The sequence below is a fragment of the Sceloporus undulatus genome, chromosome 1 (genome assembly GCF_019175285.1).
Source record: "Sceloporus undulatus isolate JIND9_A2432 ecotype Alabama chromosome 1, SceUnd_v1.1, whole genome shotgun sequence".
Taxonomy (NCBI): Eukaryota; Metazoa; Chordata; class Lepidosauria; order Squamata; family Phrynosomatidae; genus Sceloporus; species Sceloporus undulatus.
Genome location: NC_056522.1, coordinates 99,549,894 through 99,569,545, shown reverse-complemented (window position 1 = coordinate 99,569,545; position 19,652 = coordinate 99,549,894). Strand labels below are relative to the sequence as shown.

Genomic DNA, 19,652 nt, shown 5'->3' with positions numbered 1-19,652 from the left:
GGTTTCTATGGACACTATTCAGCCTTCATGCATTCTCTAATTGTCTTTCCCTTTACAACTTCCTTCAGAGCAGGCTCTTCCAGCCACCAAGTAAGAATGCAGACAACTTACTTAGTGACTACTCTGCATCTTCAAAATTCTTTCCCTTTCACTACAGTGTAAGCCTGGACCATTACAGAAAGCATCTTTTTAAAGCATAAATGATAATAGTCATGAGTTCTCAGGAAGATGTTTTGGGGGTTCTTTTTTTAATTCAAACAAATAAATGTTCTTGCCCTTAAAGGCCAGTGATTTCAGACTAAATTTTGAAGCTATTCAAGGTGTTGAAACTATTATGGGGATTAAAACCTGTAGTGAATCTACCACCTCACCAAAATGGAAAACACCCCATCCTGGCACTGAGATTGCCTTTGAATTAGGAAATGCTTCTACCTCAACATCTGCTGAAAAAGGCAGTCCACCTGCTGTGAAATCCCTAAGCACTATATTGCATTCTGGATGACCACTCATTTCACAGTACACTGTGATGAGGCTGGTTGGGTCTCACAGCAGGTTGGTCTTTTTGAACTCTGTATTATGGAGATACTTTTACATGCTTGCATGCCATGACTTAGAAACCAAAGACAACCTTTTGGGAACACCAGAATTCCCTGGACTTCAGTATGAAAACCATCATTTTAATATAAGAATTTAAACCTGCATTTCAGCATATTTTATGTTTTGTTGTTCTTACTACTGTGTGTTTAAGTTTCTGATTCACAGGGGCTCTATCATGGATTTCCTTGGAAAGATTGCTTCAGAGGAGGTTTGTCATTGCCTTCCCCTGAGGCTGAGTGTGTGAGACTTGCCGAAGCTCACCCAGTGGGTTTCATGGTTAAGCTGGGAATCAAACTCTGGTCCCTAGAGTCATGAGGAATTCGTCAGGGATGGGGGGAAACCTATCTAATGTTGCTACTGATCTAATTAAAGTTAATCATAACAATATAATACGTTGGTTAATATACCAGCAGTTTTTAATCTTACGTTGTCACTGTTGTTAGGCAAAGCAGATCAAAAGCAGGCTAAACTGGAGTAAACAAACATTTTACAAACAGCTGAACCTAAATATGTCGAACAGATGAAGCAAGAATTTACCAATCTTTCCCACAGTAATTGAGACACCTTGCATCATCTTCATCTTGGATTGGCATTGTTTTTTCTTAGCAAGACACCTGTCCTTTTAATGGTTCCATGACCATGTCCTTTAAATCAAACCCCAGTCTCCAGAGTTGTAGTTCAATGCTCAAACCACTATGCCAACACTGGCTCCCACAATTTATAAAATAACTGGATTGATCATTTTAAATGACCATAGTCATTATTTGAGAAGTGCATTTTAGGAATCACTGAAAATTACTAGCTGAAAGAATGTGTGATCGAATAGTTTATTCCTTTCCCCAGCTAGTTAAGTTTCTAGAACTGTTGTTAGTTAGGATGTGGTTTTTTGTTTTTGTTTTTTGACAAAGCAAAATTTATTTTTTTTAAATAAAGTTCCTAAGCTAAACTGAAAATAACTTAATGGAAGGCCACTTTGGCTGCACCAGGGTGGGAAAATTTATTTCTTTTTATGCTCAGTTGTCAAGAAAGAAATTATCTGAAGGATGCTGTCTCAGTGATTTAAGCCCAAAGGATACACAGTTATAGTACAGCTCTGCTATCAAAAACACCCTTCAATACAATCTCTGGTTTAGTTGTTTGTTTTACTTTCTATGGGTTCAGTTTGCTGCGGTTCCTTTTCACACATTCAGCCTATGTCCAGCTGCCATATTTTGTCTCACTGAGACTTATCTTGCTTCAAATCGTCATCTCAGAAATCACTACTCAGGCATCCCTCTTCAGTTGGCTCTGGCAAGGATTTGGAAATGGAATTGTATGCTGATATAATTCATTCTCCCACACACATTATGCTGTGTTCTCAATGGAAAATCTGAGACCACAGCTGGTACCATAGGGTCTCATGTTCATCTAACAATTGCCCATCACACACTTTTTCCTCACCCTTGTTGTTACCTGGGGTGTAGCTTGCTGCCATTTCCACCCTTTCCATGAGTGATCTCCAGTGTGACAGACAGAAGCAGGGTCCCTATCTCAATTTCCTCTTGCAGTGGAGAACTTTCATGCAAGGGGGCTAGAAATATCAGTCAGCTGCTTCCCAAGCAACAGGGGAACAGACTGCCCCCCCCCCTCACATTGATCTCAGTTGCTGCCACCCAGTAACTGGGGATTAGGAGGCTTTCACGATCACTATGCATCACCTAAACTACTGGTTATGTAGGGATCCTGAATGTGATATAGTTACTAGTCCATAACTCTAGGTTATGCATTTTTAACTACCCAATAGGATTCCAGCCAAAGTTCTTATCGGCATCTTCTTTTAGTCTTATTATAAGCTACCTCCAGTTGAGAGAACGACAAATAAGGAGATATATATATATATATATATATATATATGCCAGAATTCAGGATCAGACTTATGGATGCTTAACCTGGAATTACACATCATGGTCCCTATGTAGTCACAATTTTTGGCACTACTGCCATGATAATAGCTGCTTCCCTAGACCTACTTTAGCAGAGAGAAAGGGGTCCATCCTGCTGGTAATTGGGGTGTGGGTGGATGACATTTCTACCCCCCTCCCAGCAGCCAGTGAACTTGTATGATCAGAAGCAGGACCCCTTTCCACAACTTCACTGGCTGGTGGGATGAGTTTGAGGCTGCAGTAAAGGAAGGAAGTCAGTGCCTCAGTTACTGTTGTGGTGATAGCAGCGTGAAAAAGTAAACTCACTTCTAGATTTCCAGAATGCAGATAGGAGGTGGAGGCATTGACTATCCCTCATTTACCTCTTCCCCACACTGAACATGCATGATTAGCATGTCAGGGAGAACAGATCCAGTATCACTTTCAAGAAATATGAATTTAAAGACAAGAAGCTGAAGGGAACATGAAAGTGAAAAAGACTGCAACCACTGCAAATCTCTTCTGGCCCATGACATGCTATATTTTCTGCACTGTCATTGTTTCTCTGCAATAGCTCAGGATTCTGCATATACAGTAAAATCATGCCAAGACATTTTATATACAGTATTAAACTGTGCACTATATTGCATACACTGTGTTTTACAGGCATTGGCTAATACGACTTTAAGAGCACAATAGGACTATTATAATCAAATAAAACCTGCAGCAGCTGGAGAAACTCACATCAAATATCCACTAATAATGTAGACATTTGCAAACAAGCAAATCTGTCAGCCAATTCTCTCCAACTGCTTCATCAGCATGGGCAAGAAGTCAGGAAAGTCTGAGAATTTTGGGGGTTATTTTGCACAGAACATGCAGCTTTGCTGTTAGAAATGATAGACCCTCTCAATGCAAGGATCTAGAAATGCCTAGAGAGGTGTCCTGTCAGCTTAAAAAAGTAATTTATTTGAGTTTTTTTTTTCTTTCTTTCATAGGAATACTGTGCCCCTAACCCCAGAGAATGTGGAGGAAGAAGTGTATATGTAAACTTTGAAAATTGTTTGTTCAACAACTTTCACATTTTAAATTAGGCTTTTTAGTTCTTTTAAGCTAGACTCCCCAAAACTTGGTGCCTCCCAGGTGTGTTGGAACTACAGCTCCCATCATTCCAAGCCAGTCTGTAATGTTATGAATTGAAAGCCAAAGGGTACTTGGCTGTGGATAGTTGTTTTAAATTTTTGGAAGCAGTGCTTTTACTGTGGGCTAGGGGTACATATGGCCCTTAGAACCCCTACACACATCCCCTGAAATTCAAATGTTCTCCAAAGTTCCCAGACCCAAGTTAAAAAGAAAACCAAACAATTCCATAACATAGTTTTTGTGGGTTTTTTGGGCTATGTGGCCATGTTCTAGAAGAGTTTATTACTTCTTGTTCCTTAGAAATAGTTTTTAAATTACAACAGCTACTTAGTTCTGTTTTACTCACTGTTTGTCCTTTAAATTTGGGGCTCCATTCAAGCCCCTAAAATAACAAAAGGGATCAACTTAAAGATAAATATACCACTGTAATAGCACATGGGTCAGATTGGTGGGGTGCTGCCACAAATAAATTCAATAGCAATGTGAAGGCTGTCGTTCAAGGGCAGGGATATTTCTTTCCTCTGAAAAAATGTGAGCTCAGAGGTCCTGGTTATAGATATAATAAGACAAGGATCTGGTGACATGTGTCGCCAGCACTTAGGAATCAGAGCGGAAGAAAGCAGGTGCTTCTGCAAAGCAGAAATATACTCAGCCATTGGAAAATAGAAAATTTGCCAGAAACAGTGACTTAATGTGTCATTAAAAAGCATGAGACAGAGAGAGAAAGAAAGAAGGATGAACTACAGATGACCTTCAGGAGTTGTTTACAACTTGTGCAGAGCCTTAAGAACATCACACTCTAGTTCCTTTGCTTGGAATAGACTGGATTAACTTTGTGCTGCTACTATGACAAGGGAAAACAAAATGTAGGGCTGGATTTTCTTTGTAGATACAAAATGTTTACCACCAGATGATGATGTGCGGATGCTGGAACTAAGCACAAATGAAAATAACCATCCATTTCCAATACGGCTGAATACAAACTTCACTTCGGTCCACACCTAGAAGTGTACACTGTTTGACTCTTTTCCCCACTTGTCTTTTCCTGTTTTAGAATTGGGATTTTCAAGCAGGAGATCTGGAGGTGAGCTTGGCTTATGAATAATTGTTGTGAAAATGGCACATAACAGCAGAATTCTGTGGTCAACATCTGCCAGAATGTTGCAGGACCTATAATTGCCTAGAGAAGCGTTTTCTCTAGGAATCTTTAGGTCTTCCACTGCAACTCTATGGTCAACTTCCAGCAGAATTTCTCTGGAGGACCTAGAGATTCTTAGGGAGAAAGCATATTAATCAAATCTGCAAATGATCAGATCCGCAAAAGTCAAAGCAGCAAATGTGTGTACTTCCCTTTGCTTCCAGCATCTGTACGATTAACTTTCCTTTGCAGGATTGGATATTTAGGGCCCAGAGTTCTTTAGTTTCTTACCAAAAATATGTCTGTGCTTGCCCTGCATCAGTGTGTGGAAAAGCTATTTTTCTGGATGACCACTCCCAGCATGTAAGCATGGCCACTGCTATGACCCCTCACGACTAGAAAGGACTCCCACTGCCCATGCTTGGCCAGCGGATTCTGGGTGTTGTCTCTCCCCCCCCCCCCACACACACACAGAAAAGTAACTTTTCCAGTCTCTATCTCCTTCTAGCTTCTTCCCTAAAACTTCAAAGTTTTCACTATAGCAATGAAACATCACTTTTGATTCAAAGGTGGGATAAAAGTACTCTGTAGATGTTCAGTACATCTTCCCAGCTATTGTGATCCAAATGCATACAATGGAGACACAGTATATCAGAAATAAATGATGCTGTACAACAAGAGACAAGCATAAATAAGCCAGGCTAAGAAGTGCCTTAAGCAGTGGATATGGGTAGGCAAAACAGGGAAGCGTTCCTTTACCTTCGGCCACACATCCCTTTTGTTGTAAAGTTATACATCCATCCCCTTACCCTACTTTATTAATGCTTAAGCAGACATTTGAATGAACAAACAAAGCTATTCCCTCCATGTGTAATGACTTTTTAAAGTTGGAATAACAACAGGTTGTTTCAGACCTTTCTCTGGGCTGTGCCAAATACAGGACTAGTGCAAGCCCGGGGCCTTGGATCAGCCCAAGGTCTGGTGGAGCTATACTGGTTGTGTATCTCTGAAACCCACCATGAAGGCCTATAATGAAAGTTATAGTGGGATCTTGCACTATTGGAAAATTATAGCAGTTACATTCATCTCACAAATCATGGGTGTGAGTAATCCACCCTTCTCTATTTAATGGTATCTTTACTAAGGGGGGAAAAAACTGAAAATTACCACATTATTCCGGCACAGTTCTATCATTAATGTTCAAATTTTATGAGTTTGAGTAAGCAGCTCTTAAAAACTGATCTTTTCCCCTCAAGGGAATGATGAAAAATACACTAAAAACCAATTCAATCTGTGCTACGAATTTATATGACAATTTTTGGCTGGAAGGGGCTGTGGGGTGGGGTGTTCAACCAGTTTGCTCCTTGCATTCACTGTTACCCTGGATCTGCAACAGCAGTGGGGCTGTCACTCTGCACTCTGCTCAGTGGACTTTCTATACCAACATGCAGAAGTTAAAAAGCGTTTTGATAGTCAAAGTCGGCTGTCCCAGCCCAGGATTTTCTCTGCCCCATCTAGGATTCACCCTTTTCACTTGCTGCCCCTCACTCCTGGAACCTTCTTCCCTCGCGAGCAAGGGCCATCACTTCTTTAACCAGCTTCAAAACGGAGTTGAAAACCATCCTGTTCAGAGAAGCCTTCCCAGGCATTGCGTGATTGTCACTTGCTATCTGATGTTCTTTTTGTTGCCTGTTTTATTGAACAATTTCCTGTATTGCTATGTGTTTTGTTTGTCTTATCCTATCATTTCTTAGATTGTACGCCATAGGCAGGTTTACTCTTTTATATTTGTTGTTTTTATGTACAGCGCTGTGCAAATCTATAGCGCTATAATAATAATAATAATAATAATAATAATAATAACCAATTTCTCTGTCTGTCATGAAAGCTATGTTTGACTTATAAAAAACAGATCTCTACTTATGTTTTAACTGCATATTCTTCTTGTTTGGGCTTCTCTATCCCATCATTAAAAAAAACCCCAATGTATTAGAGAAGTGAACTGCAGGGAAAAAAATTCAGGCCCAAATGGTGACATATGGTTTGGAGGCTTAATATAAAAATAGCTGATAAGGAAAACAGAAGAATATCTGCTAAGTGATAAGTGAGTGAAATCACCACAAATTTGGTCAATATAGGCATACCACTTTGACATTTGCCATGGCATTTCATATGTTTCCAACCACTAAATGTAATATGCATTCACTACCAAGATAGCAATTTGATGTGCAGGTTAAATGACTTTGGACTCAGAAGATGTCAGGAGCAGCTCTGTGTCAGGAGCAGAATCAGGCAAGTACAACTCTGAATTCAGCTCAATACTCTGTTCTGAACATTTCTATTTGTTATCTGTACAAAGAACTGTGCACGTGTATTTGTGTGTAGATTATTGTGATTATTTTTTCTATGTATATGTACATCTTTAGATATATAACTATACAAAAATATTTGTAGTACCCTGAACTTTCATGAGCTGACGACATTATTCTGCAGTTGAAAATACAGAGGAAAAGCAACATTTTTACTAGATTTGTTGTAAAAGCTCCTATTAGCTTAAAATCTGTGCCTTCATTTTTATCCCAAATTTACTAATACCTGTAGAGAGAAAGAGAGACAAAAAGACTTTGGTATACTTACCTAGCATTTCTGAAGAGCAGAGTTTTGATTCATTTGTGGAATTTTTGCTCCTTTTGTAATTTATTTTTTGGCATCCAAACATGGCTGATTTCCCGTCTTTCAAATGAGTAGTCTTCAGTGTTTTTACAGCAGTGATTACTACAGAAACTATAGCTCTTGAACTTCTTATCTTGGGAGGATGAACAAAATTAAACAAACTGAAAATAATGCTACAATGAATGGTAAAAACAATGAAAAAGATCTACAGCACAAAGAACAATGTGAACAGGAAGACAAGTTTAAATATTGTTGTGTAAGAAAGGGATGAAAATAATACAAGGATGAGAATAAGTAAAATGATAGGCTGGAACATCTGGGAAAGCAAATACAAAGACAAGATAATGCTAGGTTAATGAAATTGCAAATGTAATATTACAAGAGGAAAAACAGCAGCATTGCTTGGATCTAAAAGTAAATGCTGTCATGCTTTTGGGGTTCTGACAGCTTCTATATTCAATTTTACTGTTCAGTTTCATCCATTTTGTATGCAGAAACTGAGCAATATTATACCCACAGAGTCTATTATTTACTAGGAGAAAATTAAGTATGCAGCTTTGGGCTACTGTAGTTCAAACTGCTAGTTCCACTGGAAACTGGATGGTTTGGTGGTCCACTGGGCAAAGTTTGCTAAAAGGGACTCCCTCCATGTATAAAATGCAACATGGTTCCTTAGATATGCTTGCATACAGTTTTACTTGTCTACAAACAATTTTTGTTATCCTTTCTCATTTTCTGAGGTCAAAGGAGTTTGTAAATGGCACCTGCATCTATTCACCTCACCTCCATCAATGCCCATTGCCCTATCATGCATAAGAACTTTACAGTGGGTGACTGTGAGCCAGTCCTAATTTAAAAATGTTTATTTGGATATGGCAACAAAGGCTATATTCAAATGTCATAATAAATTACAGTTTTATCATGATGGAAATTAGTCCACTCTCCCCTGGGAATGGCTAAGAGTGCATAGAAAGTTTTTGCTTCTGATTTCAATTAGCCAAACTCTAAGCTCTGGATAACCCTAACTACATTTTGTTGAAATAAGGCAGCATTCTAACCCAGGGTTTGAAGCAAGCCTGTTTCAAACAAAACACAGGTAAAAACTATCCATAGTTTGTCAGGTCTGACTATTATGATAAACAGTGGGGCAAAACAGGCCAGCAGTAAGAGCCGGTTTGGGGGTGGCATGGGACTGTGGTAACCACATGCCACATTCCTGACCAGGCGGCAGGCAGCATGGGAATGCTGCTACAGCACAGAGATTAGAGTTGACGCTGCACATCACAGGAGTAGAGAAGAGCCACTCCATTTTGGTCCAGGAAAAGGTCAGATTGGGGCCACACCCCAATCCAGTGCACAAAGAAGTGGCATGACGCTGCCCCTTTAGGCCTGTCTGTTTTCAGCCTGTGTTTCATACAGACCAAAAACCTTTCAGCTCCATACCAAAGGAGAATTACCTGGGAGGACTCCTTCACACGTTTATTGCTTGATTCTAAACAATAGGTTAGCATGGTGTCCAGACACACACAGAGCACTGATTTTTTTACAAATCAAAATAGGGATTTCAGAGTGGATTAGAGATTAAATACTATTGCAATCCAAGGAATCCTAAGTATCACATAAGGATGCATTTATGCTACTGCATAAAGATGCAGAGCTCAAAAGTTATTGAACAGTCTTTTGCAAGAGGATGTCATGTAATTTGGCCTCTAGTACTGGTTCCTGGGCATGGGTCCATTTCTCCTGTCCCACCTGAACTAGATTTGGCACATGTAATAAACTAGACCCATAAACAGGAACCTTTCCAGGATGTACACTGCATTCTCTGGCGGACCATCTAACCATCATCTGGAATGACCCAAGTGTACCGTGACTGCTACCAAAGAGCTGTGAATGACCAAAACAGCCAAGATAAAAGAGTCCATGGCAGACTATATATAGCAAAAATATTGCTTTCTTTTTGGTTGCAGTGCATGTGAAAAAGTTATACACGAATTTCTCAACAGGATCAGGCCAGATGTTTATCCAATCCAGTTCCTGAAAACATATTAGAAAGGCCCAAGACAAAGAGCTCACCTCTGTCAGTTGTCCTGAGTTTCTGGTGTTCAGAAGGACACGGCATCTGAACATGGTGGCTTTATATAGTCGTCAAAGTCCATTGAGAAGCCTATCTTGAAAAACTGCTATGATCATTTAAAAGAGCCATCAACCACATCTTGTGGATGGAAATTCTCTGATTTAACTATGTAATACTAGAAACATTACTCCTTTAGACTGCTTGGACTTAGCTTTCTGTTTCTCTTAATAAACTAAGGTCTAATCTGCACTGAAGAAATGATGCAGTTGACACCACTTTAACTGCCATGGCCCAATCCTATGGAATTATAGGATTTGTAGTCTGTTGTGGCACAAGAGCTCTCTGATGGAGGAGGCTGAATAGCTCACAAAACAACAAATCCCAGAATCCCATAGTATTGAGCCACGGAAGTTAAAGCAGTGTCAAACTGCATTATTTCTGCAGTGGAGATTAGACCCAAGTTACACCATTAGTAAAGAGGGGGAAAACGTGTTTTAAAATAGTTAGCTTTATGCAAAATAAATTCCCATCACTTAATTTATTATTATTATTATTATTATTATTATTATTATTATTATTATTATATTAGGGAACTTTTTTTGGTACCTAACAGGCATGTTTACCAGTAAGTGGTGTTTGTTAAAGAGTGGAGAGAATGATTTAATAGTAATGATTAAAAGACTCATACAGGATCAATACTCCACATATCTTTATACCACATAGTTCTGTGTAATTCAATGACCTCTTTTTAGCTGAAGTTGTAATTATTCACACATTTCAAACATCTATTAAACAATTACTGTTTTAAGAGGAACTGTAGTTTGAATGTTAGAAGAAGTGAAGGAGGAGGAAAACAAATGGCCCTTGCTTACAGGTTCATATTCTGGGACAAACAACATAAAAATATCTAGCTGAGCCCTCTCCTTCTTAGACAGTTCTGCAATTTGCTAAACTATTAATGATGATGATTTTGCAAAATATTTTTTCCTGGTTTTGCTTCTGCAGTTCTATGGGCAAGATACAGTACTTTTAATGGAGTGGCAACCCTTTTCACTGAAAAACCGCTTCTGCGGTTCCTTCTCATCATTACTGTATGCTTCCTTTCCAGGATGAAATCAGTGCCAGCTTGTGGCTCTCAGGTAGGAGGGGGCATGCCTCTGCTTTGGGTTTTATTCTGAACTTCATAAAGGAAACATCTAAAATGCTGAACTATGATAGTGTAATTAACTCCTTTAAAGGGTTAATTACAACACAGAGCACTTTCTCCACCCAACTAACACCGAAGGCAACAGCTACCTGTGGATGAAAAGGTCCAGAGGGAGCAAACAATGGCAGCAAGAAAGAGGAATTGTTGCTACTGCCTGCCTACTTACTTGCCAGGTGTGGGATGGGGTCAAGTGAATGGACAATCAGTACTAACAGTTCTTCCTTTTTGCTGCCACCCTTTCCTCCCTCTTTCCCATGGGAAAGGGCAGGCAAGCAAGATTATGTTCAAGATAAATTGGAGCAGCACAGGAGCTAGGTGGTTTTGGCAACAGGCTCACTGCAAAGTTGTGGTCCCTATAGAGCTTGGATTTTTTTTAAAAAAAATTGGTATTACATCTTCCTGAACCCCCAGCCAGCAGGTAGTCCAAAATAGAAAGGAAAAGTGATTATTTCTACCCAGGGGGGTGGGGGGTGGGGGGGGTGGGCAGCTGGTGCTCAGGCATACTAACTTCAAAGAGCAGCCCTGTTTAGCTGTCAAATGACCACAATATTAGAATTAGGTTGCAAATTATGATTAAGAAGATTTAAAATTAAGTCACAGAAATTTAAGCCCTCATCCCATATCATATCATAAGCCTTTTAAGAAACAGTTGATGGAATATCCACAATGTATCTTGGGCCGAAACATTTTACCTAATTGCCTTGCCAAGTAAAAATCTACCTGACTCACTGACAAAGGTTCATCTGCAGTCTGATCATCCGAAGATTTTGGAACTTCCAATCTGTCAATGAAGGCCTGGAGCTCTTTTCTAAATGCCTTCATCTGGGCATTTATCCGATAGAGAAGTTCATGCTCTCGAATCCTACTGCCATCATCTTCCTCATCCATAAGTCCAAAGAAGTCCCCATTGGCCACAAAAATTCTCGCTTCGCTTATGATGGTGCTGGTGTCCGAAATCAGGCGATCTATCGTCTTGCCCAGGCGTTCTGCTTCCGATCGGATGTCCTTCATTTGCTGCCTGTCTGTGAAGCTTTTCTGCCATCCTGCTGGGGGAGGATAGAAGGATCTCGTTGGGGTCAAGCAACGGATGTTTCGGACCTCCTCCGAGTCACTTTCTCCACCAATGGGCCCTTCTCTTTTGCGATGTGGGGGACGTGAATCATCGTCACTTTCCTTTTTCCCTGCATCGCTTTCAGCATCACTATCTCTGGGGCTGCCTCGGATCCCCAAATGAGAAGCCAGGTCATAGCGCTGCATGTTAGACATCAGAATTTTGTTCTCATACTGCAGCTGCATGACTTTACCACTGAGTTCGTTGATCTGCATGCGTGCAGCTTTCAGCTCCTCTTGCAGGGCTTCCATCTTGGCATTGTCATGGTGCCTTGATGTGTCATGAGCCCCTGTCTTGTATTTATATTTGTTCAGCTCTGCTGTGATGCGCTTGTTTTGTTCTTCTGCATCAGCTAAGTTCCTCCGCAGCAGTTCAGTTTCATCCTCAACCAGCTGCAGATGCTGTCGTAACTCGGACAGAGATTCATTCTGCTCCCCCATGAGAGGGTTTGTTGTCCCTGAGAAATCCTCTCCTCTTAAGTCATCAAGCTCTGCCTTTAACCCTCTGTTTTCAACTTCCAGTTCCACAATTTTCCTTCCCAGAATATTGGCTTCTTCCTCGACTAACCTTAAACGAAGCTTGAGTTCTGATTCTCTTGTGGTAGGTGGGCCTCCTGCTTCCCCTTTTGGCAAGGGACTGTCTAGATCACCATAAAATGACCTATACTTTTGAAGCTCATGTTCAAATCTGTCCTTCTCTTTGTCTATTTTGGCCAATTTTTTCCTCATCAGTGCAGCCTCTTCTTTAGCAAACTGCAACTGACATTTCAGGTCTTCACTGTCCTCCTTATAAAAGGAAAGAATATTTGATACTGCTTTATATATAACTTGAGAACATCTGACAGTTCAACAAAATGTGCAGCACACATGCCCCAAGGAATTTAATGAGAGCACTCCTATCAATTTCTTGAGGCCTATTTTGAATACTAAACATCTGTGTAGTACCACAAAGGCAAAGTCTATAGAAAATTCAAGATTAGGTACATTATAAAAAAGATTGTGCTGGCACCCTGTTAGTGAAATACAGACATACATTTAACGTTCATATATCTTATTTCCCCTTAGGGGTGGGGCATTCTCTTCCTCTCTCATGTGATAGTCAAAACCTCCCCCAAACCCCACTCTCTTATATTAAGTATGCTACCTCTATTAATATGGTCATTTACTGGTTGATGGAGAGAGGGAAGGGAGGTGATGGTGAAGCTTTTGGCTATGTGCCTATAGCTGCATGCACTGTGATGATGTCTACTCAGAGTCCTTCCAAGGTGTGGGAGAATCATATTGTCCCTCTGCATTCAGTTACAGTTATATAGTTGGATGCTTCACTTCTGCTGTCCCATTCTCTCCATTAGCCAGTAAATGGCCACACTGGGGCAGAGTGGGAGTCAAGCATGTAAAAGGTAGAAGAAAGGAGACAGTTCCAATTCTGCCTGGAACACTGTGTTGTAAAATATGATATCCAAGTAATGTTCAGCACAGTAACAATAACAGTACTAATAAGGTGGCCCAGTGTTCAGTTTTTCTAACAAGAGTCAATGCATACTTTAAATGAAAGCAAATTTCAGTTTGCTATCAAATATATTACCAAGTGCAGCACAACTCCCCAAACAGTTCCCACGTCTATTAGCTGCATTTACATATTGCATTTTATGTATGTGATGATCCTAGCCCTATTCAAACATTGAGATAACAACAAAAGTATAAGAACGATGGCCAATGAGTATGACAGCTCACAATGATGAGAAAGGGGGCAGAGCTAGCATGCTCATCCTCCTCTTCCCTCCTAGTGTGTTGTTACTCAAATGCTTCAATGAGACACCAGTTTGGGATGCCCAAACAGGGTACCTCATTGTCTATTAGGCTTCCTTGAGAGACTGACCAAGAGATTCTGAAGAAAAAAAGGCATCAATATCACAGAAGTATGACTTGCGATATCTTTTCAAGATACACTAACGGAAATAATGATCAATAGGCCACAAGTTAAATCTAAAGAGTACGGATTCTAACATCACCTCTACAATTAACCACCAAAATATAAACGGATACCTACAGGTGCCTTTAGGCATGATACTGTATAGTTTCATAGCTAAAAGCACTGCTTTAGTTGTTAAAGCACATTTATTTATTGAGCCATTAACTAGAAAATGCTGCCATTAAACATCCATGACTTCCCCACTGTTGACTAATGAAGAGCTTGCACTCATGACTGCAGTTCTCATCCTGCTTTACCACAGGCTGTGCTGACTAGAGCTGATAAAGTTGCAGTCCAGCAACACCTGGAGAAACACATGTTGCCCACCTCTGGTTTACAGAATTGTACAACAGCATAGACAGAGACATTTGAGCTCACTTCAGTGGGTGTCTGCTGTGACTTTTTTTCCGATTTCTGCAGGTCTTTGCTTCCTCTTCTTTTCATTGACTGCTGTAAAAGAAAGATCAAATGTTGTAAATATGTGTATGAAAAATGATCTATCAAACCACAATTTAAAAAGCACATGTACTTTTTAAAAAGGCGTTTCGTTGTTTTCTTGCTGCTGTTGTTGCCCTGCCTTTAGGCAAAAGAAGAGGTGCTGTAAGCAAGTAATTATCCTAAAATGCAGTTTAAAATACAAAGTCTTAATTTAAGTAAAATATAAATGTGAGGAATATATTATAAACATTGTGTAAAATAACATTTTTTGTTATTGCTGGCCAAGGTGAGTGGGTGATTCTGGAAAATATAATGTTAATGTAACTGTAATGTAAAAATAATGTTTCCAATCTGTAGTTTATATGCTGCTATAGCTAGGAACTCTTTAAATATTAAAAATATTTCACAAACAGGCAAAAAAAAAATCCTTCCCAAACAAATGGGGCCAGGTAATACATTTAATTGTGATCAGGATGTCATAAGAACTTAGCTCATGTAAGTGACCAAGACCAAAGAGAAGCTGAAATAATTAACTTCAAGTTTTATAAATTTACCATTACTGTATTCTTGTTGTGTGTGCCTTCAGGTTATTTTCAATTTATGAGTGTCTTAAGGCAAATCCTAAGGCAAATCTATCACAGGCTTTTCTTGGCAGGAATTGTTTAGAGGGGGTTTGCCTTTGTGTATGATTTGCCAAAGGTTACCAGTGAGTTTCCATGGCTGAGTGAAGATTCCAACCCTCTTATCTAGAGTAGAAGTCCAATGTTGAAACCAGTACACCTCACTGGCTGCCTTACCATTATTTAGCTTACCAATAGTCAATAAAAAATCATTTCCAAAATGGTATCAAAATCAAAAGATGATTATAACTGCCATCCACCGGCCTGAGAGGGAGTTCACCAGGCAGGTCCAGCTCCATCAGGGCCAGCCTAAAGGAAGAAGACTCCACCCTCCATAACTGCCATCCGCCTGCCTGAGAGGGAGTTCACCAGGCAGGTTCAGCTCCATCAGGACTAGCCTGAAGGAAGGAGACTCCGCCCTCCATAACTGCCATCTGCCAGCCTGAGAGGGAGTTTGCCAGGCAGGTCCAGCTCCATCAGGACTAGCCTGAAGGAAGGAGACTCCGCCCTCCATAACTGCCATCCGCCAGCCTGAGAGGGAGTTCATCAGGCAGGTCCAGCTCCATCAGGACTAGCCTGAAGGAAGGAGACGCCGCCCTCCATAACTGCCATCTGCCGGCCTGAGAGGGAGTTCGCCAAGCAGGTCCAGCCCCATCAGGACTAGCCTGGAAGAAGGAAGAGCCCTCCCTCCAACCCATCTGCCTTGGTCCAAGCCTCAGAGGGAGAGAAGAACCACTGGACCTCATCCCCTTTCCCTCCACCATTCCCTTCTCCTTTTGTTTCGTGTCTTTTAGATTGTAAGCCTGAGGGCAGGGAACTGTCTGATTTAAAATAATAATTGTAAGCCGCCCTGAGAGCCATTAGGGCTGAAGGGCGGGATATAAATACCTAAATAAATAAATAAATAAATTTCCACAATGACTCTTCTCTCATAAAATAACTGTTTTTAATCAACCTCTAGAGAATTATACAGAACTCTTACATTTTTAAAGAGCTTCAAATGCATTCAAAATGGTCCTGGGTTAGCTTTTCCACTGATACAGAAACTTCTTTGGACTTCTGAGATATTCTCAAGTTCGGAAATCAGGATTGTTAAGGGAAAATAAGCTGTTTAGTTTAAGTTGTAGAGCTCCCGTAGAAATATTCCCCCTCCCTGTTTAGAAGCCCTTGCCTTCTATATCATAGATATTATGTTTAACTGTTGTCTCTTTTTAGAGGATTCAGACAGATACATCTGTGTTGGCTCCTTAATTGGCTACAGTGCTGTTAACAATCATCCTATCTGTGTATTCTGCATTCCAGGTGCAAAGACAAGAAACCTGCTTCCCAAATAAAACAGGTAAGACTGGAATAGCACAGGTTGGTTGAACACCTGGACAAATCAGACATCTAAGAGTTAACAGCTTCTTTTAATAACATGACTCAGCAAATTTTAGCTGGAATTCTTTTGGAGCATTACTCCAGCATAACTCTGGGTTACACTGGCAGTGATAGTCTTTACATAGTTGCCTAAGAAGCTATAGTAAATAGTAGATTGTAAACTGAGATGCATCCTCACCCTTGAAAGAGGACTGCTGGACAATTCCAGGGTCTTGGTTATTCTCTTCCCCAGGAATTATGTTCTTGCTTCTGTGTTTATCAAAGAAATGGTCAGTGGTCCCTCTCAGGAGGGCTGAGGCTGCCAATTGCTGATCTTGAAATGTGAATATTTGAGTTTATCTTGGGCTGCAGAATTAATGCAGTTTGACACTGCTTTAACTGTCATGGCACTATCCTATAGAATCATGGGATTTGTAGTTTGTTGCGGCACCAGAGTTCTCTGACAAAGTTAAAATATCTCACAAAATTACAAACCCCAGAATTCCATAATATTGAGCCATGACTGTTAAAGTAGTGTCAAACTACATTAATTCTGCAGTACAGATGCAGCCTTCAATACTAGGATAGAAGACAGCCCCTTGGAACACAGGTGCCCACATTCCTCAGAAAGCTATGCCTAAATCTTATTATTAGGCTCAACTAACATAGATTCACTGAATGAATGAGAACTTCGTAAATCTACATTTTAGTACATTTCAGTGTATGTGTTTGGAACTTAAAACTACATTTAAGTCTAATTTTCCAGGATATTCGTTGTCAATTATGGTTTAAATTGACATAAATTTATTATAGGTATTGATAGGAGTTGCACAGCTGATATCGCTTTAACATGACACATAAACCAATAAAATGGTATTTCCAGATTCTCCATCTGGCAAGTGTAGTAAAATTTATATTTCATAGCAATTCAATGAAATATATGGGGAGAGGGAGACTCCCAGAATTTAAGGGCTGCTTTAAATTGTAGTGAACATCCCCATTGGGAGGTATCTGAACAATAAGGGTGCAGCTACATCCAGGAAGAAATATCTGACCCCACACAATCACAGATGCAGCCATGACCTCTGGAAGGTGACTCATGCAAGTGGGCAGATGAAAATGTGCCCCTTGTACTCTTGCAAATTGCTACTGGAGAAGAAGCAGCTGTAGTTCTGCATTCACTTCATTGGCTAGTATTGCTTCCATAGTCCCTGGAGCTTCTCAGGTTGCTTACATTTGGAACAACTTAGTATGATATGAATCATTCTTAAACATTTTTCAAAGGACAAAGTTTGGAGGGTTCTACCAGATTTGTTAACAGGCTTTGCATAGATCGAGGAAATCTGAAATCTACAACGTCCAACAATGGCATGACTGGTTTCTCTCCTTCCCTCTATCACTGTCTTAGCACATACATGAAACCAGCTGGCACATTCCAGCCCCCAAAATTTGGAAGGTACCAGGTTGAGGGAGGTGATACCAAAATGGCAAACTAGTGAAAATTGACAAATGTTTCCATTCTGGGATCTTGATGAAATGAATAATCCTAATGTTAGAAAAGAAAGTAAGAGTGTTATGTTAACTACAGACAGGATTATTTATAGATCCTGGATCAGGAAGACAGGAGATTCTGTAGCTTTAATAGTTGACAGATTCTGGATAAGGAAGAGATGAGATTCTGTAAGGTTGGACTACAGCATGTCTCCTCCTTCATGCCACAAAATTCACACTTTAGCTGCTGCTAAAACATTCCAGCTATGTATTGGCCAATGGAAAGCACAAAGAAGTGTCTAGCTCTGTTCCTGCAGCTGGATGCACAGGGATAACCTTGCCTTCTCCATGGTCCCTCTGTTGTCTACTGGCTATCTTAGGTGCGGGGGGAGTAGTTGAAATGTGTGTTTTGGGAGCGAGGGGGAGGAGTTATGCCATAATGGAACTTTCTGATACCTCTTCTCGATCCAAGATTTGTTAACAATAAAAGCTAAAAGAACCCCATCCTATGTTGGACCTAACAACCTTAAAAGGAAGTCTAATGAAAACTGAAGGTTGAAATCTACTAGACAATCAGTCTACACTGCACCAGACTGGTCTTTATTTGGGGTGGGATACATCTTTATTTATGGAGTTGGATGTGCTCCAGACCAAGTGCACTTTTATATCAAGAATATCTCAAAAATTTCTAAACTTAATCTGAAATACAAAGTTTCCATAAAAATGACACTCCTTTCCTGGTTACTTGCACCTCTATTGGACATGAAAACACACAAATGATAATAATCGGAAAACTAACCCCCACAGTGCATGCATTGTTTTGTGCCCATATGGCCCTTGGCCAGGCTCAAGGCAATGTACAGCAAATCTACCTAACCAGTTGCACAAACAAGGCATGTACACACAGAAAGCAAGCCTTGAGATTTTAGCTGGACTAACAATCACTGGTGAAACTGAGAAGAATGCTATTTACTTATTCATTTTAATCTTCTTTGCAAGCTCCTTAATTGCAACCCAATTGTCCCCAGTTGTTCACTAAACTAAGCTTCATCCAAATCTCAGAGAAGAGTAGCAATGCCCATCCCTTGCACTTAGTAGGAGGGGGTGTTCTCTTTCTTACAATTGCAAGTACTGAAAGAGAAGAAACTCTTTTCTTGTCTAGGTATAAAAACTGGAGCAAGTGTTCAAGTCCCTCCCCATCCCCAGTACTGACCCCAGGTTCTGTTCCAAATTCCCTCTCTCAGTATTGCTTTCTCTTAAAACAACAACAATCCCTTATGGACATTTGCATATCCCCGCTCATGCAAGGAATTCAATATACTGCTGAGTGATCTCATCTCCATTCAAGTCTGGAATATACTGACAGTTGCTGCGGAAGTCTTTCTGAACACTGATTCCACTGTTGTGATCCCATGCCTCACTCATTCCACTGAAATGAGAACAACCTCCAACTCCTGTCTTAATTACTGTTAGCTGTACAAACGTAAACAACAGAGAAACCACTAATAAAGGGGAGGAAATATTACCAATTATAGACATATTCCTGAATGCATCTGTATGTTACATTTAATCCTGCATGAAATAAGCCATGTCTGGATATTGCTTGAAAAACCCATTGGTTATGGTAGTATGGCCTCATCTTGTCCTTTTACTACTCCCAATCACAAAGGAAGATGAAAACATACTACGTTGCTACCCAGAGGTTTCCTCTATTACTCTGGATTTTTGAAAGGATAATAATTTCATTTATTTCTAAGTAATATGTATAGAATCAGAATGATCAGTTCTAGTGTAAAATAGTAGCTAGAATACTGAACCAGGTCTGGAGAAATTTGTGTTCAAATCTCCACTGGTTGTGAAGCTCACTGGGTAACTTTAGACCAGTCACTATCTTTCAACTTATATTGCAAGAATCATATACTTTAC

The 19,652-nt window shown here is 40.1% G+C and overlaps 1 protein-coding gene across 5 annotated transcripts in view; it reads right to left on the bottom strand.

Annotated features, from left to right (window-relative positions):
* SOGA3 (SOGA family member 3) overlaps positions 1 to 19,652 on the bottom strand; it is a 45,687-nt gene that overhangs the window by 4,403 nt on the left and 21,632 nt on the right. For 2 of the 5 annotated variants that reach the window (XM_042465684.1, XM_042465666.1), the window contains exons 5-7: positions 14,197 to 14,268; positions 11,457 to 12,632; positions 7,417 to 7,585 (exon numbers count right to left, since the gene is read on the bottom strand). In XM_042465684.1, coding sequence (XP_042321618.1) covers positions 7,417 to 7,585; positions 11,457 to 12,632; positions 14,197 to 14,268 — 1,417 coding nt within the window. Of the gene's footprint in view, positions 1 to 7,416; positions 7,769 to 11,456; positions 12,633 to 14,196; positions 14,269 to 19,652 lie in introns of those variants that run through there. The other 3 variants (XM_042465674.1, XM_042465693.1, XM_042465701.1) reach the window with 3 other exon arrangements.